Source organism: Empidonax traillii, unplaced genomic scaffold (assembly GCF_003031625.1).
Source record: "Empidonax traillii isolate 1590-97213 ecotype Southwest subspecies unplaced genomic scaffold, ASM303162v1 scaffold763:size302500, whole genome shotgun sequence".
Lineage (NCBI taxonomy): Eukaryota > Metazoa > Chordata > Aves > Passeriformes > Tyrannidae > Empidonax > Empidonax traillii.
In genome coordinates, this window is record NW_020955956.1 from 79,821 (window position 1) to 101,012 (window position 21,192).

A 21,192-nucleotide genomic window follows, 5' to 3' on the forward strand; every position below is an offset into this window, starting at 1 on the left:
AGCATTTCCTTCTCTTGGGGTTTCTAGGATAACATCCTTACACCTCTCACATTTTAGAGACCTGCACAGTGAAAGCAGCTTTTTCCATTAAAATGTTATTGAGGGTATCAAAGAGAGCAAACCAAAAGTTTACATGTTTAGATCATTTCGTTCCCATACAGGAAACAAGTATTAGGTAAGTACAACCATTACACTTAAAGAAAAAAAGTGCAAATCAGCAGAGTTAAGAAATGAAGTTCACAGTTCAAGTATATTACAAAGGTGACATCTACCAGTGCCTGGGCATGCATTGTCCATTGTTCCATTAGAAAGCCTAAAATGCAGTAGAACAGCCACAGGTGATGCCTAAGGGAAGATATATCAGGACAGAGAATATCTGCTGTCTTAAGGCACAGTTAAGAACATTTTCCAGGCAGTTAGAACAGGCATTCCCTACTGTATCTTTGAGAGCAGAGTGTCTGGGAGGTGGATACTAAAGCTAGGCCATGTGTGTATCACAGAAGCAGCAGGTGACAGTAGAAGGAGGCAGTTGATCCCCTTCTCAGGGCAGCAGCTTTTCACACTTCCCAAAGTAGCATCTTCAGGGGTGACCGACGTGATTTTACATCTGGGTTTGTTCTGGACTGTTGGTTTCTTCTGCCTGAAGCTGCAGCCAGCTCCAGTCTAGAGCCTGAAGAATAAACAGAACTGCAAAGTTCAACAGCAGCTTACAGTTGAGCTTTTGCTAGAGTAAAGGAGAAGCAAGTTGAGAGAATTAAAAAAATTTACTGTGAACAAGTTGGTCAGCAGAGTTTCAAAATAAGCCACGTGATGCTGTAAAGGAAACCCTTAAGTTACTTATTTCTCTAATATTTTGCTCTCCTTTTAATATTCTGCATCATTAAGCATCCCTGCCCCCCTCCCTGTATTGCCACCAGATTTCAGTGCAATTTTGCAGTATTTTGTTTGATACAACAGCCAAGCAACTCCCCCTCCTTTATTGTTCACACCACCAGTGCCCAGGGCAGGGCTCTCGTTCTCAGCAGCAGTTCCTGGGGGAGCAGGTGCTTCCTGTCTCCACAGCTCCTCTTCTCTTTGTACAAGAGTAAATCCCAGATTTCACTTAGCTCTTATTATTGAGTGGTGGCAAAGCTACACAAGCAGAACTTTGAAGCCATGAGCCTCCCCAGTGTATTTCTAGAAGAATTAATACATTACCATGAAGCTCTGCTCCTGATCCTTCATTGTGTCATACATCACATTTTCTAGCTGGCTACAAAGTTTCTGGGATTCCAGCAGCAGCTCCTCACTGAAAGGGACAATTATTACAGTTATTTTCTATGGCAGTTTACAGAGAAACTGCCTCTACCTCTGAAATACTTCTGGCAGGTATGCTGCAGACACTGAAGGCAGTCAGGTCATTCATAATTCATAACTTATACTGCAACTGGGAAGGTTGATGGCATCCCCCAATTTATGGGACAGGGGCAAGGAAATGTGTTCCAAGTTGGATTAAGGAAAAAAAAAAACCCAAACCCTTTATTATGGAGGCAGAGGGAAGTGAAGCTCTGTATTCCCAGTTTTTCGTATGGAATATCTGCAAGCTCCAGAAAGTCTAACCACGACATAAACTAAGACTGCTGACAGTGAAATCTGCACACAAAGTGTAAAATGTGAGAAACGTGCGTGCCATTATTTCACAGAGCAGGAAGCCCAGCTTTGGAGTGCTGGCAGTAGCAGCTACAGAACTCCAGACTTGCCTCACCTTTTTCTTACAGATTCTGATAAATTGTAGGTTTCAGAAGGGACCTGCAGCAGCAGATGACCAGGTCCACCAAGTCGAGATGTGTTCATGCTCTCTGGACTGCCAGTGACAGGACCACGGACTTTACTCTGCAGAAAACACAGAATATTCAGATTGCAGTTATTTCCACTAGTTTTCAGCAGACAGGAGTATGAGACAACCTGGAACTTGGCTTTAACACTAATTCAAAATAACAAAAGAACCACAGGACATACTCGATTTACTATTATTTCAGTAAGCTGTGCTACAAACCATATTTTCAGGTTAAAGTGGAGTTTTTATTTTACTTACACAAGCAATTTTCAGCAAGTTCCACAGTTCTTTTTGCCGTTTCTCCTGAAGCCTAACGACGGTTTCCTCGTCTTCACGCATCAGATCCATCACTTTCTCCACTCTAGGGAACAATTCCAAGGCCTTCTGCTTGCAAACTACAGTTTTACTGTTAAAAAAGTAAAAATGGATCAGGTCACACATGGGCCACTGCAGCAGGGAAACGTTTCTGCAGTTACTTATTCCCTGTAGCACTGCAAGATCCCATTCCCTGCGTGCACTGGGGTTTAAACACTCTGCTGAAAGAGGAGATGCTTTCTCTCAACCCTCAATAAAATCTACAAAGCTCACCTGAGCTGAGCATAAATGACTCGAACTTTCTTCTCAAAGGTCTGGATTGCCTGCAGGAGCAGTCGGACTATTTCCTGGCTGTCACCGCTTGTCCTCTGATCTGGAACGAGAGTCAGGGTGTTACACAGAAAGGAAGGCTCAAGGGACAGAGGGAGAACATTCTTTGTGGCTTGTTTCCACTGCTGCTTCAGCCCTGAAACATCCCAAGTTCAGGGCATGCAAGTCTGAGGGGGATGAACTGCACTGGATTTTAGCCACCTTCTTCCAAGGTCCAAGAACTGGAAAGCAGAGCTGGGGCTGTAAAGCTGCTCGAAGAACAGCCAAGTCTTTCACCCTTCCTACACAAGCAGCAGTAGATGTTTGTGTCAACAGCCTGCTCTGAGCAGAGAGCTCCAGAGGAGGTTCAGGAAGAGCTCACAAGGTGCCAAGAAAGCAAGGCTGGCCTAGTGTAAAACTGACTCCCTGACTCCCCTCTCCAAAAGAAGGCAGGTCCAGTAGAGTCCACGTGTAGCTAATGTGTGGGCAGGCCTAGAATGCAGAGGAAGTTTCCTCAGTGGTCATTGCTACATCTCCAAAGTTACCATCCACACAAAGCAAGCTGACCTTGAGCTAAAATGTCTTTTACCTCTTGGCTTCTCTCTCAGTCTCCGGTACAGCTCTCTGGCTTGTTCTTCTCTAGAAGAAAAAGTCAGAGAAAACAAATGACTTCTCAAAAACCAAAATTAAGAACAAACAGTTTGACAAGTTGAATCATTTCTTTACGAGTCTGCCATTTCAGACCAGTGACAGATGAGTCAAAAACTGCCTTTAGTGTTGAAGTCCTCCCAGTGCCCCATAATTTGGGCAGAAGAAAGAGCCCTTTCATTGTCCTATGCTGGGTCAGCTTAGCTAAAAATAGTCTTGCATCTGCAGTTCCAGGTAGTTCAACTCACAAATCCTCCAGTGTTCCTCCTTGTTTACGACCTAGGGGGCTTCTCTGCAGGTCCACAATGTCTGTCTGCAGGGCCATCATCCTCTTCACCAGCTGATCCACATCGTCCTCCTGAAAGCAGGGCAGAACATCAGCAGGATGCAAACAGCAGCCTTGGCCAAAGGCAAGGGAGAACAGGAGTCACTTCAATTCAAAGAAATTAGTTTATGCTCTTGGATAAGACAACTTCCAAGAATTTTATTGGCAAAAAATAAAATTATAAATATCCTTTTTCTCTAGGATAAGCAGTTATTTAGAAACATACCCGCCCACAAAGCTCCACAGCTTGTTCCATCTCTTTCCAGGCAAACAGCAGCTTCTCAGAAGCTACAGGAATGAAAGAAGAGAGATTGGATTTCTCAGGTTCATAGATGAAGAGGGAGGTATTTTGTGGGAACGAGAGGCACGTTTTCCAGATGCTATACTCACTAATTCCAAACTCAATCTGCTCTTTATACTTTTCCAGATCGATTTGGATGCTTGTTTTAAAGAAGTCCAGCTTTGCTTTCAGCTGCTGAGAGAGGGAGGCCATAGAATTCTTCATCTTGGAGAGGGTGCTGTTGTAACGCAGCAGATTCATCCTGCACGGACAAGAAGGTGCTGTCAGCCTCCCAGACTGAAAATGCAGGCAAAGCACAGCTCCAGAGCGTGGCACTGAGGACAGATGCAGCTGTGCCAGAGGGCCATTAACAGTTTACAGCTGCCCATTCCAGCAGGGTCCCATTTCTTTCCCTTCCCTGTCCCCAGAGCACAGAGATGAGTGTCCCAGAGAAGCTGCCCCATACATGGCTGCCCGCTGCCCCTGCTGCAGCCGGTTACAGTCCTCCTTCAGCACCCGGATCGTGTGCCAGATCTGACCCCACACTCTGCGCAGCTGGAAGAAGTGGAGAATCTTCTTTGGATCCTGAACTAGAAACAGAGGCGGGGAGGGAGGGAAAGACAAACGTACATATCAACATGAAGCCTAAGAGCAGTGTTATCACATGACAAAAGAGTCTCAAACATTACTCCTTTGAGGGGCCTGTTACCTCCTGCAAAGCTCAGAGCTGGCCAAGCCCTACCCAGTTCCCCCCATATCAAAATCAAACACTTTTCTCAGTTATTCTGACAAACTGCACGAAAGCTATGGCAGTCCCTTTTACTACTGCTTCAATTCCAATGTGCAAAAGCTCTCTGCTCCTTGCACATGGTGCAGGCCACAGAACACAGGTCCCCTCTCATGTTCACGTTAGAGAAAGTCCTTACGGATGCAGTCAACACTTTCTGGATGAGGACGCAAGGCCACCTGAGCCTCGTACAGAACCTTCTTGTTGTCGAAGAGGAACAGGAGGTCTGTGTCTGCAGCTGCAGTATCATTCACCTGCAGAAGGAAAAAGACCCAACTCAGTTCCCTCAGAAAAACCAAGCCTCGTTAACACTGTAACCAGAACATTCCTCCTCAGCCAAACAGACAACACCAGAGGCGAGGGCTGTGAGGTTACTGTGACAGAAGCCTGCCACAACAGCAGGGAGTGCTGTGATCCCAGAGGAAGAGCAGTGCCTGGTGATTCACTCAACAAGAAAAGGAGTACCCAGACTCACCTTGCTATCAGCTATATGTTTAGTGACCAACTTCTGAGAAAACAATGCAAGTCCTGCTTCCTGCAGTAGCTCCTGGTCCTGTTCTGGGATTCCTGTGTCTGCCTGGATCCTGGCTTTCACACTGTCCAGAGTCTCCTCCTCTGTCACAGGGTAGGTGTGCACAGTTCCCGTAACCATGTTCAAAACATGAAGCAACTACAAGAGCAGCATGGCATGAGAAAGGCTGAAGAAACATTGGTCATGTTTGAGCAGACAGTGCAGGACTGAGAAACTGGCCACCAATAAACTGTTCAGAGCACTTGGTGGGCTCAGGAAGTCACTCTGCAGATACTTCACAACATTATGCCAAAGTCCTTGTCCTCTATCGAGTGGAGGGGAGGCCATGTGGCAATTAAACAGCTTCAGCTGCCGAATCCTCTACCAGACCATGGAACTAAGCACATAGAGAAGCTATTTGCTACTCCCAACCAGCTCAGGGAGTATTTGTCCTCAAAGAAGCAACAGGAAAGCACCTGTCACTAACTGTCAGGAGACAGCTCCATGAGTTTCTGTGCCACTCCCCCTCCTAGGCCTCTGACTCGAGCATCTTCTCTCATGGGCTACATACAGGCAGCTGCTCTCTGAAAAATATTTCAGGATAATACAGACCCACTGCTCACCTTCAAGTTCAAAATGTCATCCAGAGCTTTGAAACACCCGTTGGGTCCATATGTAGGATCTGTACCCCTCTGACGTGGGTGCCACATTAACATGAGTTGCAGCCATTTCTCCAACCTCGCAGACAAAACACTAAACAATCAAGATCAGAAGGGGATCAAAAGAAGTAAAAGTGCATTTGTAGTCACCCCATGGCCTGGTCTCTGCAGGAGGACTGACAAACAACTGCCCCCACCCCGATCCCCCCAGCACTCCCCATCACAAATGCAGTGTTTAGAAGGCAGAAACCGAGACTCACAACTCCACAAGTCTGACAAGTGGCACAAGCACTGTCCGTGTCACGCACTCAATTTATCCACAGATTAGCACGGTCTATAATATGCAGAAGAATCAGTTTATCCCAGCATGGCAATTTGCAGTGCTCACCTGTTTAGATTGTTTGGGCAGGGCAAACTGCTGGAAAATTTGACTTCTCCAGATAAGTCTTCTGAAACAACAATATCCAGCTCACTCTTCTGACGCACTTTTGTATGCCTAAGGAATTCAGGCAGGTACAATGGTGAAACCATCACCTGCCTTTCCCAGCCTGCATGTTAGTAGGTTCTTAAAGCTACTCTTGACAGATACAATACAGATGCCACTTTAGTTTCTGTTACCTGCCCTGCAGGAGTCAGACCTTATCCCAGAGGGCAAGTATCAGGAATGCTGAACTTGCTCAGGTAGGTCAAACTCCTGTGAAGGGAGTCAGTCTCCATAAGGGCAAGGAACACAGGGATATTATCCTAAGAATCAAGGGATGTAAACAGGACAGACGCGTGGGGTCCCCTCCTGCCACCCGGCCCCGGCTCACTCACCACTGCACTGGTTGCCAGTTGGGCAGGAACGGTCGGAAGCCTGTAATGCACTCAAAGGCCAGCGTGCCAAAGCTCCAGTAATCCACTGTCACTGTGTACTTCTGCTGTTCCAGCAGCTCTGGAGCCTGAGACAGTTACACACGTAAGACAAAGCCTCTCATCTCTTGGCTCTCTCTGTCCCTTAACAGCTCACTAACGTTCCTACACAAGATTAAAGGTGTTACAGAACACGAGCTTCGAGACCCTCCCAGAGTGAACCGCACAGGTCACTGGCCCTCCTGCTCCTTATTTACAACAGACATAGCTGGCAGACCCTGCAAACACAGTGTCAGCCCAAAAAAGGGTCACCTTTGCACGCTGCAGCACCCCAAATGCACCCCATACCAGCACAAGTTCCTCATCCCTGCCCAAAGCTTGATAACAGTTCATTCTACCCCACTAAGAAGCAGGAGCTGCTCTTTTAGCTGAATTCCTTCCTTACCAAGTACTGCAGAGTCCCAACAAAGGATGTGCACAGGCTACCCTGATCCAGCTCCTTAGCATAACCCAGGTCAATGATTTTGTGTATTAACTGAAACATACAACAGAGAATAAGAACACTAGACTGAAGTCCTGTTAAAAGCACATCATACAGCGGAAAGAAAAGGTCCAGCTCTTCAAAGATATGCAGGAAAGGCGCCAAGGAAAAGAAGAAGCTGTCTCCCTGGGTGGAGTGCTCTTGCAGAGGGACCATGTAACTGCAGGAAGCACATGCACCTTCCTCTTACACTTACTTGTGTGTGCAGATAGAGACACCTGGTTTCTGCTTACCCTCTGCTCTCCTTGCTGCAGCACAATGTTCTCTGGTTTCAAGTCTCTGTGGATGATCCTGTTCTCATGAAGGTACCTGAGAGCAGAAGCTGACACACAGAAAAAGCCACTTCTAAGAGCATAATTGACAGTACCTAGCATGAGCTCAGTAGGGATTCAATTCTACCCACTGTAAGCATGGCTTTTGGGTCAAATCTTATACAATGAAACACATCAGTGCAAGAGGAAAGTCAGCATCAAACACTTCTGGACACAAGCAGAGTTTTCTCCCTGGGTGTTCCCTCCCATCCTTCTTGTAAACTGTAATAATGCTGGCTAGTTTCAAGTCAGCAGGAACCTCCCCAGACCTTTGAGAGATGATCATAAAAAGTCAGAGTAAGGTGTAGTTATTAAGGTCACTGCTGCATATTTGTAGAGTGGATTCGGCACTAAAAGGGCTTCCCTAGTTCAGACAGCTGGTGGTACTGCAGCCACTTACCAATATCAGACAACAAGATGAGAATGGCTTCCTCCCGCAAGCCACAGCAATTCTCCAACTGATTCAGGTACTGCAAGTAAACAATGCAATGTAAGCTTTCCCTCCTCTATCCCGAGTGAGGCTCAGAGTCCCACAAATTCTCAGGGATGCAAGAAGTCCAAGTAACACCAATCAAATTCTTTAGAGTGGCAGTATCAGCTCAAATCTCAGGTCTGAGCTCTCTTCAACAGAACACCTACGATGAGATGAGAAGTGATCCTGCCCTCGGTCACCTTCCCAGGGCCCTCACCTTGCGGAGATCTCCGCCTTGGCAGTACTCCATGGCCAGCAAGGGCAAGTCATTTGGTGCAAGCTTCTGCATCCCTTCAGGGACATCACGGGCAGCCACCACATTGGGATGGTTGAGTCTGAGAAATGAAAATAAGGCAAGTACACGTCATGTGCTGCTACTGCTACACGGTTTCACGTGCTCGTGGTCATCACTCCAAGTCCTACGTGGTCACTAATCCTTTTAGAAACTGAACTAGTGGATTCTAAAGGTCTGCAATTCATCCATCCTTCACGGTCCTAGACTCATGGTAACTCATTGCATTTCACGTGCAGACAGTGCATTCCTTCAGCGCATACACACGGCAGATCTGCCCGGAAGGCACAGCAACAAGAAGCCACGCAAAGACGGCACCGAGCCCCCGGAGCCCGGCGACAGCTCTGCTTCAGCGCGGACTCGCCCGGGGAGGAGCGGGCACCTCCCGGAAGGATCCCCTGACGGCCTGTCCCGGCACTTCCTCAGCACCCGCCAGATCCGCTCCCGGGGCACGGCGGGGCCCCGGCCCCCTCACCTCTTCATGATCTGTATCTCCAGCGCCCAGCGGTCGCGGTTGCGCGGGCTCAGCTCCTGTCGGCACTGCTTGATGGCCACCTGCTCGCCGGTCTCCTGCGGGACACAGCGCGGGCCGGCTGAGCGCGGGGCCCCGCGCCGGGGCGCCCGGCGGACCCGACCCGCCGCCTACCTTGTTGTGCCAGCGGACGACGTTGCCGAAGCCGCCGGTGCCGAGGCGCTCCCGCATCTCCCAGGGCCCGCAGGTCGAAGCCTGCAGCGCTGGCGGGCGGCTCATGGCGGGCCCGGCTCCTCTGCGCGCCGCGCTTCCGGCTCCGGCCCAGCGCCCGCCCGCCCTCACGGGGCCGGCCCGCGGGGAGCGGGGCTGAGGGGGGACGGCATCGTGAGGGGAAAGCAGAGCCCAAACCAGCCGGGCTGGGCTGAGGGGGGCCGGCATCGTGAGGGAAAGGATAGCCCCAACCCGCCGGGCTGGGCTGAGGGGGGACGGCACCGTGAGGGGAAAGCATCGCCCAAACCCGCCGGGCTGGGCTGAGGGGGGACGGCATCGTGAGGGAAAGCAGAGCCAAACCCGCCGGGCTGGGCTGAGGGGGGACGGCATCGTGAGGGGAAAGCATCGCCCAAAGCCGCCGGGCTGGGCTGAGGGGGAGCCGGCACCGTGAGGGGAGAACATCGCCCAAACCCACCGGGCTGGGCTGAGGGGGGGCCGGCATCGTGAGGGGAAAGCAGAGCCCAAACCCGCCGGGCTGGGCTGAGGGGGGCCGGCATCGTGAGGGGAGAACATCGCCCAAACCCACCGGGCTGGGCTCCGAGACCTGCCGGGCACAGCGGGGCCCTCGGGGTCAGGGCCTGCGGGGCGTGTCGCGGTGTCACACTTGGTCACCGACACCAAACGGCGTCGTCGCTGAGACCACCCCGAGACACGGTCAGTTCTAGGGGAGAGCCGGTAGATGGTGCTTCGGAGAGCACACGCTGTCATCGCTGCCTTCCCTAAATTGTGTTAAGCACTACAAATGGCACCGCGCTCTGGAGAGAAGTTACAGTTGTCCCTAAGCTGTGAAAAGTCAGGAGATAGTTTCTGAGCTCTTCCCCCCACGGCCATTAGTCTGTTAGCATCTTTAACCTAGAAGTCCAGTAGCAAATGGGTGCTGTTTATAAAAAGGAAATAAATTAGCCCCTGCTCACTCAGCAGTGTTCAATCACCTTTTTCTCAGCAACTGGGAGTCCCTTCTGGAAACAGTCAAATGCAGCTGCACTTGACTCAGATTTATGGCAGCAATGTTACCATCAGCACTGTGACTCCTGGAGAAATACATGTGATAATCTTGACATAGATTCCCTTACAGAGAAGAACTAAACATACAGAGTAGCCAGTGTTCCATCTTTACCATTTTGCAAAATAACCCTTGCAATGCTTCCCAAATGAGGACTCCACTCAACTACTTCCCGAAGACCCTCATAGGAACACCAATTCTTATGTCTGTGCTCACACCAAATTCTGTAGGAAACTGGTTGCTAGTGAATCAGTTCCAAGTAGTTAGTACACATCCACTACTCTAACAGTTGCATCACTGACTGTTTTCATAACCCAGCCCTAAGATGATCAGCTCTTAAACTGATAACTCAGATTTGTCTGCCAGACTGATAACTGAATATCACAGCAACAGCAGTGAACGTTTAACTCTCTGGTCCCCAACATGCTGTTCTTTATGTCTGTCTAAAGTTTCTTAGAAATTTTGTTCATTTAACTCACAAGGTCCCCTGACTGTTTCTTCTCCCATGGCACTGTTCAGGGCATGCTTTGCTCCACATGCAGGACAGGGTCTCTCTGCCAGACATCTCTGCTCAGAGGACAGCAGCTTCTCTCGTGTCCTGCACTCGCTCCCTCCCGACACTCCGGCCACCAGCTGCCCGCCTGGACCATCCCCAGATGCTCGGGAAGGGGTGGGATGTGGACAGCACAGCTCGGGGAGTCTCCACCCCCTCGAGTGGAGCTGTAAGTAGGACAGGAGCTGTTCAGACAAATCAGAGCAGAGACACAGAAAACACAAAAACAGACTGGTCTGGAAAGGAAATAATCAGAAGAGAAAAAGCAAAAAGGTAGGTACTACTTTGTACCTGTTTCAAAAAGTGCATTTCCTGTTTTCAACATCAGTGGCAAAGTCATTAACTACTATTAAATATTATTATTTAATAAATCCCACTGAATCAGCATGATAGTTACCTAACTGAGCTATTGCCTTTCAGCTTTTGACGAGATTCATAATGTGGGTAAAGCTGCTAACTTTCAGTTGTTTCAAGAAAGCTAAAGCTTTCTTGAAAGGGCCAACAGCCTCAGGCTCTGACCCATTAAACAAGGAGGAATCTCCTGCACAAAGAACATTAGCAAAAGAACTTAAACCAAAGGAGGAGTTATGGACAAATATCTTTTGGAGACCCAGAGAAGCAGCTGAAAAAGAAAAGTTTATCTGATCTTTCTGGAAGGAGATCAGACTATGCCTCTCATCCCAGGTTCCAAACCAGGATAACCAGGAAGGACAAAGAGGAGGAGGAGTGGGGTCATCTTCCGTTCTCCCTAAACATGCTTTTCTTTAAATGTGGCCAAAACCGCAGGAGTAGTGAGAATGATTCCCAAAACAAAGCCAGATTTTGAAATATCCATTTCCTCCAATGCTTTTAAAGACTACAGCATCTTTTGTTTGTTTGTTTGTTTTTTAACTCTTTCCCCCCAAACCAGGGGTCTATCTGTTATATTTTTAAGGTATTGTTCCACATTGGTAAGATAATGCTCACACTCTCACTGCTTAGAAGGGCTGTTATTAATCATAAATTAATAGGTAGGATTGTAAGTATTCTTGCTGCTGATTATTCAGCAAAGAGAGACAAATTCAGGATATTGTATATCTTTTGTGTCCTAATGTACTTGAAAGTGCCAAATCAAAACATTAGAACATCACATCTAAGTCTTGGACTTCTTGCTGTAGTATTTTCGACGGGAGAGGAAGCACAGGCTGCGATCAGAAGGCACTGTTTAGGAGAGTCCTGCCAGAAAGCACATTGCAGGTTTCTGCTTGGAGTCTTGTGAATGTGGTGTTTTGCAAACAGCCATATGGTTTCAGTTTGACGGGGCTTATCATTCAGAACATTCCAATGGACTGGTCTAAGCTGTACCTTTCCCAGAACTGAAAATAAACATCTGGCAACATCTGTTATCAGTTTTCCAAGCACAGTGGGACAGCAGCCTTCAGTGGATGGAGAGGTATCCCACATGGAGAGATGGAAAGGAGCAGAAAAGGTGGCAGCACTATAAGCTGAGCTAGCCTGGACAGGGACAGCAGACATAAGGGCTAGAAAGGATGTGGCATGTGATGCAAACTAACTTTGGACAGACTATGAACTGCATTGTAAAACCCCTTTGCTCAACATCTTATTTTTTGTCTCTATAGATAACTTGAGATTTGGAGCTGATGTAGAAAACACTCAGAATGGAAGGCAAACTCCCCTGTCTCCTCCTGCTGGTGGGAGCAGTTGTGACTAGCCAGTGCCAGGTGAGATTTTTGTGCCTCTGGAGTGGCTTCCCTGATTCACATGACCTCAAGAAGAAGACTGACTCTCTGCAGACACTTGTTCTCTCAGTTACTTGAAGAGAGCAGTTACTCACAGAATTAACCTTCTTTGCTTGCAGGGCTTACTCACACGTTTCAGACGGGGAGCCAGATCCAGAGGTAAGCCAGGAAACCACAACCCTGTGACCTGAAGCGTGATGAATGTGGGAGGTGGAAGCAAATGATGCTGCAGGAATGATGCTGCTGAAAGCTGTTTGTCATGGTTATCTGAAACAGAGATTCAGAAAGCAAAATACCAGACCATTAGTACCATCCACAACTCACCGAAGTTTTCCCCTCCCACTGCTCTTCTTCAAAGAAAACAAGGCTGGTCAGTAGTGGAACAGTAACTCCAGCAGCACAGCAGTGAGAGAGATGGGACAGCTGTGGTCTGAGGAGGGAAAGGGCAGCCCATTAGACAGGTGCTCCCTTCACAGATATTTTCTCCTGGAAATAGAAGGGAGTCCTTTTGCTCAGCCAGGTCTTTTCCCCGAATCTCTAAATGAGGATTTCCTTTCTCCAATTGCAGCCGTTTGCAAAGACAGTTCATCTGGAGAAATTTTCCAGCACAGGTGGACCTGGCTGAGGCTTTCAGGGAGCAGAATAGAATACTGTAGGTGTGACAGCGGGCGGAGTCGCTGCCACACAGTGCCTGTCAGAGGTGAGTATGACAAAGGAAAAGAGAAAGGGAATGGTGAGGGATGAGAGGCTGTCCATCTAATCACCCTAAACAAGAACTCCACAGTCAGGGCCGGAGATATTGCACAGAAAAGTTGGCTTGAAATAGGATAGAAATGAAAATACCAATATACTCTGACTCAGGCAGGACTGAGTGGGAGTGGGCAAGTGTCCTAGTAGCATATGTGGAGAGAATGGAACAATGCCAGCACTGCACAAAAAGCCTGTAAGCACATGGCAATACCAGGTAGGTGGGGAAAAACAGAACAAGCTAAAGGAGACTGACAGGAAAGGAGAGATGTGTATGCATTGCCAGCTTCTTGCTTCTGTGAAAACTAACAGTATTTCCTGGCTTTTGCTTATTCCACAGCCTGCACTAGAAATAAATGCTACAATGGGGGCCAATGTTCACAGGCATATTATTCCCCACAGCTCTTCATCTGCCAGTGCCACCAAGGTTTCTCAGGGAAGCAGTGTGAAATAGGTGAGTACAGCACATCAGTTCCTGTGAACAGTGACTGGGTTGAGCTAGGCAGTGCAGAAGGATGAGGTATCCAGAAGCTCCTGCTGTATTCTGGGCTCTCTGTTAAGTTGCCTCTTTTTATTCTAAAACTAATACTACAAAGAACTTTTAAGGACACCTGGGCTGTTCTCAGCATCTCTTAATAAAACTCTTAAGTTTTGTAGCTGAAGACACCTTTGTATACACTTAAAGTCTGCTTGACAAGGTGTTTTCACTGACTTACCAGACAAGACATCTGAGAGCCAAGTTTAAACAGAACAGAGACTGGGGAAGCAGGGTTGGGATGTTGTCCTTCCAGTAACATTTTGTTCCCTTTTGTTCAGATACTGAAGTTAAATGCTACAAAGATGCTGGAGTAACATACAGGGGTACATGGAGCGTGACAGAGAGTGGAACTGAATGTTTAAACTGGAATAGCAATGACTTGATGGACTGGACATACAACGGCCAAAGAGCAGATGCTGCTGAGCTGGGATTAGGCAATCACAACTACTGCAGGTGAGGGGCTGATGGCCCACAGATCAGAGGAATCAGCCCATTCAAAGAGCTTGGAGCAAAGCAGCAGCTGTTTGCTGTAGTCTGATACCAAGCAGGTGCAGATATGGCCCAACACATGAGCAGCAATTGCAACTCCTGGAGGCATATCTGAACTTCAGATCTATCTAGACTGGATGCTTATGACAGGCTAAAAGATGCAGATATCTCTCATCCCACAGGCTTTCCCTGGTCCCTTCTCAGTGCCTAAAACTCCGTTTGTAATTCAGTTTCCTGCAGCTCCAGGTCCTGATCAAAACTGTAAAAGCATCGTGCTTTGTGCACATGAACGAAAGTGCACAAGCGTGTTGTCCACCCCTGCTGGCTACTGGCCATCTCATCTCCACCTCCATGTACTCCACAGTTAAAACAGGAATCCAAACACTTCTGAGGGGTCAGTCCATGTCCTCACTGCAGAGCAGGATGAAGCTACCGAACCAGATGGCAGACATGGGACTGCTGACAACAGCTTTATAACGATGCATAATATCATCTCTCTTTCAGAAACCCAGATGAGGACTCTAGACCTTGGTGCTATATCTATAAAGGGGGAAGGTACACCTGGGAACACTGCAGTGTGCCCTCCTGTTCAAAAGGTACGAGCAGGGGGACGGGGAAGGGACTTTGGAGTTTCCATTATTCACTGCATGTATAAGGGCTCGCTGCAGACTCGTGCTGTTTCTGTAGCCTGAAAAGCTGAGACTCTCATGTTAAATTATATGTAAGCTTTTAATGCATATGACACCAAGAGACTGAGATGTATCTGGTTAATAGAGAGATGCCTTGACAAAAATCACACTTAGGAACGACTGAAGGGTTCCATCTGTGGGTTAATGTGCAGCTTTCTCGTTGAAGTTACGAGCACCAGCTGCAGATCTGGGAGAGGCTCAGACTACCGAGGCAGCCACAGCATTACCAGTTCTGGAGCTACCTGTCTGAAGTGGAATTCTGTAATCCTTTTCAACAAGCGATTTACTGCTTGGAGAACAGATGCTTACCAGCTGGGCCTTGGTAGTCACAATTTCTGCAGGTATGTATCGGGTACAGAATAAACAAAATCCCACCAAACTGTCTTGTGGTACTCTTAAGGAGAGGGTTTAGTCTTTACATGGATTATTAAAGCACAGGAAATACATTCCTGCTGGGAATGAAGCTCACATGCAATAGTAATTTTGTTCTGCCTGACCTATCTCTGCTTCTCTAACATCAGACTCCATATATGCAAATTCCATGTGCCCTCAGGGCCCTCTGTATCTCTAGAAAAATCAAAAAGAATACACTGGGGTTGCAGTCTGCCACCTTAAGATCTCCACAAACTCCCTACAGATCTGATAATACAAAGAGCTCTTCTCTTTCCTGTGCTGCAGGAATCCTGACAATGACAGCAAGCCCTGGTGCCATGTCCTGAAAGGAAATCAGCTCACATGGGAGTACTGCAATGTGCCTACTTGCTGTAAGGATACTAGCACTCCTGATTCTTCTCTTTCCTTGAGGCATTACAGTCCTGCATGCCATCTGTATTAAACTCAAGCCTCTTACAGTAAAATAAGAGCTGGAGGGAAAAAAAAAAAGAAAGCTTTTTGGAGTAGGAAGAGATTCTGCAGCTCCACTCTCGCAGAAGTGCCTTTCTCTCTGCCAGAAGGGAAGACTGCAGAAATGGAGGACAGGAAAGGCAGGGTTTCCTTACTGTATTTTTCAAATCCGAACACAAGTTTCCTAGGAAACAGGAGTGAGTCAGATACTAAACAGTTCACAGCAGGCTGCCTGAACACACACGGGTGACTAACAGGCTCTTAACCCAAACTTGGAGCCGGAGTGCCTGCACAAAAAGCCTATTTCTGGGTCTGTCCTCCCCAGCCACCTGTGGCTCGCGGCAGCGCAGGGCCCAGCAGTTCAGGATCAGAGGAGGCTCCTCCGCAGACATCGCAGCCCACCCCTGGCAGGCTGCCATCTTCGTCACCTACCGCCGGCTGCCCGGGGAGCACTTCCTCTGCGGAGGGACTCTCATCAGCTCCTGCTGGGTTCTGTCAGCTGCTCACTGTTTTGAGGAAGGGTAAGTTGAGGATTCAGCACTATCTGGGGGGAAAAAAAAAAAAAAATCTGGAAAATGGAAGCATCCAGTATAGCCTTGGAGAAAACCCTCTTTATCCCAGTAAGCCAGTCTGCACTCAAGATTATGGTTAATTGTGCTGAGCATTACAGAGAGGCATTTATTGTGCAAACTAGCAGCATGGCACTAAGGTACCACAGCAGAATATCAAATAGCAGAAGAACAAAGTTGTCAATACACATGCAGAGCCATCTGAAACTTGAGAACAGCAAGGGGCTGGCAGAGGAGCTTTGCCATGATGGTTGTAAGCAAATAGCACAGAACTGAAGCCAAATAGGTCACCTGAGGTCAAGCTGCCTGGGTAACAAAGTAGTAATAGTGCTAAAATGAGAAAAGCAGAAGTTCAAACAACTCATCTTGAAGGGAAGGGTCCCCTCTAGTTAACATGAGAACAGAGACTCTCTTGTTCTCCAGCTTTAGTACAAATCAGCTGAAGATTGTGCTGGGTAGGACTTCCCGAGCCACTCCCGAGGAAAATGAACAAACGTTTCAAGTGAAGAACTACATTGTCCATCAGAGATTTGACCCAGAAAATTTCAACAATGACATTGGTAAGAACTTTTCTGACCTTGTGGCTGGAAAGCTCACAGTTGGCTCAAGTTTAATAGTGGTTAATGAAGTGAGGATCGTTTTCTCCCTCCTCAGCTCTGTTGCAGCTGAGCTCAGGTGCAGAAACCTGTGCTGTTGAGACAGACACCGTGCGAGCTGCCTGCCTCCCCACGCCAGAGCTGCAGCTGCCTGACTGGACCGAGTGTGAGATCTCTGGCTATGGCAAAAGTGAGGAATGTAAGTAGAAGATACATGTCTACAGGCAAGTCTGTCCAAAGCTTGAGTCCCCTGCCCTCAAAGAACTCAAGTCTTTAGCATTACTGAATGCCTAATGTATCATATTGGCTTATATATGAGCACCACAAAGTGGATGTGTAAGTAGGAGTTACTCAAAACCCAGTTTTGCTGTAAGTTATTTCATTCATCTGAGTTCTCTCAGCTGTATGGGCCAGTAGAGTCTTCCTTGATACTCTCCACAGTACAAAACCAAAAACCTGGCACAGTGGATAAGGTAGGAAAGACAGCAGATTAGCAGTCACAGCTGCCACATTTCTGCTGTACTCAGTACTTTTAGATATTGGAGTTTGGACAGAAATCCATTCCTGCCAAGGTTTGATGTACCTACCATAAAGGTGCAGATTTTTTAAGTGCTTTTAAAGCTTGTCCTCAGCACTGTTTACAGGGAGTACAGGATAAACTCTTTGAGAGGGAAGGATGCTGCAACTGTAACTCAAAACTAGACCGAATAACAACAATCTTGCCAACTTTCAGTTTTGTGTAATTGCAGCTGTACATAAACCCAGTATCCAAACCAACCAACCAACCAAATCTCTTCCATTCCAAAATAAGTGTAAATTCCTATCCAGTTACTCAGTGTTGTGTACGACAAGGCATCTGATTTTTGTTAGTGAAAGTCTAATATTAAAAAGTTAGGACCCTGTTTCATACAGTTCAGGCATTTTCATAGGCACTTTCTGTGACTTCATTTCAATTGATGTAACTGTGTAAAGATGACTTATCCACCCAGCAGTCTTTAATTTGGAGCCTAGAAAAACCTCTTTAACTCGCTAAAGCCTCCTGAAGAAACAGTATTCTCTCTCATTTAGATTTAAGCTGTTCTCACTGGCCAAGTGGAACACCCAAAGACCCTCTGGCAGGAAAATATTTGTTTAGCCACTGAGCTACTTCTGTTTACGCTCCTCTAGGCTGCAGAAACCAAACAGCAATGTTTTTAAAACACGTATGTGCATACACAGACATAGGTAAGTGTATTGTTGCTTTCCTTCCAGTTTCCCCATTCTATTCAGAGCAGCTGAAGGAGGGCCATGTCAGGCTGTTCCCGGCCAGCCGCTGCACGGCCCAGCACCTGGACAACCGCACAGTCACGGACAGCATGCTGTGTGCAGGAGACACCAGGCACCTGGACGATGCCTGCAAGGTAAACCCAGTTCTCTTCTCTTTCCCTTGCCCCTTTCTTTCCTCTGTCCCTGGTAGTCTGAGCTAACCAAACAAAACGCTTCAGAAAATCGTGCAAAGAAGTTGTGCAGCTGCCTACGTGGCAGTTCCAGGCGACTTTTGTTGAACAGAACAGAACTGCTGGCTCCTCTTTCTTTTTCCTTCCCTTGCCCCTTGTAGATGGGAAGGCAGGGCACACCTGGCCAATCAAACCAGAGCAACACAGGCTGAAAATCCCAAATACAGGAAATTCCACAAAACTGAACAGGAAAATCCACCCCAGCATTTCCTAATATTTTCTGTTATGTGAGCATGCAAAACACTCAGCAGGAGGTTCTGGAGGAGGAAGGGGGTGCCTCTCTACTGAAAAGCAGAGAAAAGAAAAATAAAGGCTGAAAGATGGTGGAAAAGGAACAGCTATGGCCTGAGGAAAAAGGAGGGTGTGCATTCCCTCCACAGCTGTTCTGTTTGAAGAGCTCTTCAATAATTTTGCTTCACTGTGACACACAGCCTTCCTCTTTTTCTTCTTATCAGCATCTCACCAACTTTTCATAAACGAGCACCATACAAAGTTAAACATTTTAGTTTACATCTCCTTTGGGTCTCCCCCCACCCCCGAAGAAAAACCAACACAGAAACAAACAAACAGAAAAGGAAATTGTTACTAATCTGCTCCTTCTCTGCAGGGTGACTCTGGAGGGCCCCTGGTGTGTATGAAGGATGAGCGCATGCACGTGATCGGAATCATCAGCTGGGGGATCGGCTGTGGCCGCAAGGACATGCCCGGTGTTTACACAAACGTGAGTCGTTACCTTGGCTGGATCCAGGACACCACGAAACCCTGAGGAAGAAACATGAACTCTTGGCAGTCTCGTGGCCGTGCCCTCACAACTTCCCTCTGGTGCCTTAAGGATGCTGACAGGGCTTCCTGTTTGTCCACAGGCTCGTGACTTTCAGTACAACAGGAACACAAACTGCAGTGTGTGAGAGGGGCACGTTCCCAAATCACCCTCCTTTCCATATTGCAGGTTACCAGAAACTAATCCTCCTTTTCCCCCGACATCCCCAAGCTTTCTACTTGCATCAAATCACAAGTACAATTTAAAATCAATTTTGGGCCAAAAGAATAAACCAAGAGAGAAGAACATCATGTATCCCTGAAGCAGATATGTTGTTTGGGAAATGGCTGTAAACTGAAGGCAAAGAGGACAGATCTAATTTCCTGAAAAGTTCATTTCCCTCCTTACTTGGCTGTAAAATTGGAAGACATTCCAGTCAGACTTAAGCTCTGTCCTCATAACATTTGACTTGAGTAATTTAAGCTGGTTTCAGCTTGACTGCAATAAGAAGAACAAAGCTGTGGACATATTTCCAGATCAATGTACTACTTATTTTTTCAGTTTAGAACTGATTAATTAACCGAGTCTGAGCTTAAACTCTCTGAGCAAATCCAGGATGGCATGCTTGTTAGAACATTCTATTCTTCCACGTGCTTTTTCTCCTGGTAAAGGAATAAGTAAAAATATTAACATCAGCCTGATCTGCCACAGAATCAGTGCATACTTTTTGACTATTAAATTTCTATGCATTATCATCTGATATGAAAGCAAAAGTTCTCTTTTCAGTGCAGTGGGGCAGAACAAAGGACAAGTGTAATGGTGGCAGTTCTAAGTGCCTGCTAGATTTACATCCACAAGTAAAAGGCCAAATCACATGTCACAAGGCTGCCTTTGTCCTTTAACAGAAGACAGGGCAGGTACAGCCAATCTGCATGAACCAGACCCGCAGTAATCAGCTTTACTGCCTCGCACTGCAGCTGCCATGTGACACTGGGTGGCATCTCTGCACACCCAATCTTTTGTCCAACTGCTTCATAAAGAGAAAGCAGGTGTAACTACTGTTTTACAAAAGGAAAACACTATATTGGGTCAGTTCAACAACAGCTCCCCTATTCCAGCCTGTGGAAGGGAAAAAAACCCCTCAAGATGTTTTTTTAGTGAAGAGTCACAGTTCAGGGTTTTGGTGTACATTTTTTTTTATTGTTGATAATTTTACTAAGTATTAATGTTGAGAAAAATACAAATCTATTTCCATTCATCTCCCCTAAACCCATTTCCAAGTGCTCTTGTGCCTCACTCTCCTGGCATTCCCAAGCCTGCCAAATACCTGCAGCCTGTAAAACAGTCAAAACTGTTCCACTGAGTAACACAAGTAAGTGTCCTCAGGAAAACTTTTGTTTCGTAATTCAAAGTCTATTAAATACAATATTTGAAGTCAATGTGATCTAACAGCCACCAATAAAATGTTTTCATCTTTACAACATCAACTTTTCCACTTCTTACCCTGTTTTTATCCCTGCTTGTCCTCTTCCAGGACACAGTAGCACCATCTTTAGACAAGGTCTAAGAATAGCCACTGCCATCTGCTTGCTTACTTTCCTCTGACTTTGCAGTTGCTATTGTCATATTCAAGGTCTCTCAGAACCCGAGTCAGCATCAGCATTTATGGTGACTGAGGTACACAGCTACACCTCCTGTTTCCTCCCAAGAAGTCCTTCTATCTACCAACTCACGTCATTCATGTTGGTCCCCAATTCCCCCTTCTACCCTGCTTCATCATTTATCCCACAGGACCTTGCAGCCATCTCAGACTGATAGAGAAAGCCTGACACAAGGGCCAGGTGCCTTTATGTACACAACAAACCTTTCAAGGCCTTGAGTAACATGAATCACTTCTGCAGGGAAGAAAAGATCCTTTAAAAATCAAAGCTACAAAGCCAAAGGACAGTATCAGTACTTGAGGAGCAGCAAGGTGGTATTTCATTGCCTTCATAATCAAAGCGCTATCCTGAGCCTGCTACCCTACCCAGTCAACAAAAATGGTTCAGCTGCACTCCTAAAGACATTTTCACTGAGATTCCAGGAAATGTTCAGCACTCTTTCTGGGAAACACTAAGAAAAATTACCAAGAAAGTAATGAATTTTAGCTTGTCAGACAGTGACTTGGTCCCTGGCTTACAATCCCAACTGCATAAAGACATTTATCTCCCTAAGGCACCCACTATTCACAATCCAATTGGCATAGTTTACCTTCCTCCTCAAACACCAACCATATTTCTTGTAAAGCCTGCACAAACCACACTGAAATGA

General features: G+C 47.0%; 2 protein-coding genes across 4 annotated transcripts; one reads left to right on the forward strand and one right to left on the reverse strand.

Annotated features, from left to right (window-relative positions):
- Positions 1–123: 123 nt before the first annotated feature.
- Positions 124–8,902, reverse strand: IKBKB (inhibitor of nuclear factor kappa B kinase subunit beta). 2 transcript variants are annotated; one of them, XM_027901134.1, is made up of 21 exons: positions 8,765–8,902; positions 8,594–8,688; positions 8,044–8,161; positions 7,755–7,824; positions 7,277–7,365; positions 6,948–7,037; positions 6,467–6,591; positions 6,039–6,146; positions 5,615–5,744; positions 4,956–5,150; positions 4,620–4,734; positions 4,160–4,283; positions 3,804–3,955; positions 3,640–3,701; positions 3,337–3,446; positions 3,030–3,079; positions 2,405–2,504; positions 2,075–2,222; positions 1,745–1,872; positions 1,198–1,288; positions 124–670 (listed from the first exon to the last, which is right to left on the reverse strand). In XM_027901134.1, exons 1-21 carry the CDS (start codon positions 8,867–8,869, stop codon positions 602–604), a joined length of 2,274 nt encoding a protein of 757 aa, XP_027756935.1. In that variant the 5' UTR covers positions 8,870–8,902; the 3' UTR covers positions 124–601. The 2 variants fall into 2 exon arrangements, with proteins under 2 accessions (XP_027756935.1, XP_027756936.1); XM_027901135.1 differs by lacking the exons at positions 124–670; positions 1,198–1,288 and adding an exon at positions 1,316–1,414 and having other exon boundaries at positions 1,729–1,872.
- Positions 4,574–19,891, forward strand: PLAT (plasminogen activator, tissue type). Of its 2 annotated transcripts, XM_027901137.1 has the most exons (15): positions 4,574–4,583; positions 10,672–10,689; positions 12,036–12,137; positions 12,275–12,314; positions 12,724–12,855; positions 13,243–13,356; positions 13,719–13,893; positions 14,434–14,525; positions 14,785–14,959; positions 15,297–15,382; positions 15,787–15,982; positions 16,454–16,590; positions 16,685–16,825; positions 17,878–18,026; positions 18,730–19,891. In XM_027901137.1, the coding sequence occupies exons 3-15, from the start codon at positions 12,075–12,077 to the stop codon at positions 18,886–18,888; spliced, it is 1,659 nt and encodes a 552-aa protein (XP_027756938.1). In that variant the 5' UTR covers positions 4,574–4,583; positions 10,672–10,689; positions 12,036–12,074; the 3' UTR covers positions 18,889–19,891. The 2 variants fall into 2 exon arrangements, with proteins under 2 accessions (XP_027756938.1, XP_027756939.1); XM_027901138.1 differs by lacking the exons at positions 4,574–4,583; positions 10,672–10,689; positions 12,036–12,137; positions 12,275–12,314 and adding an exon at positions 12,323–12,525.
- The last annotated feature ends 1,301 nt before the right edge of the window (positions 19,892–21,192 follow it).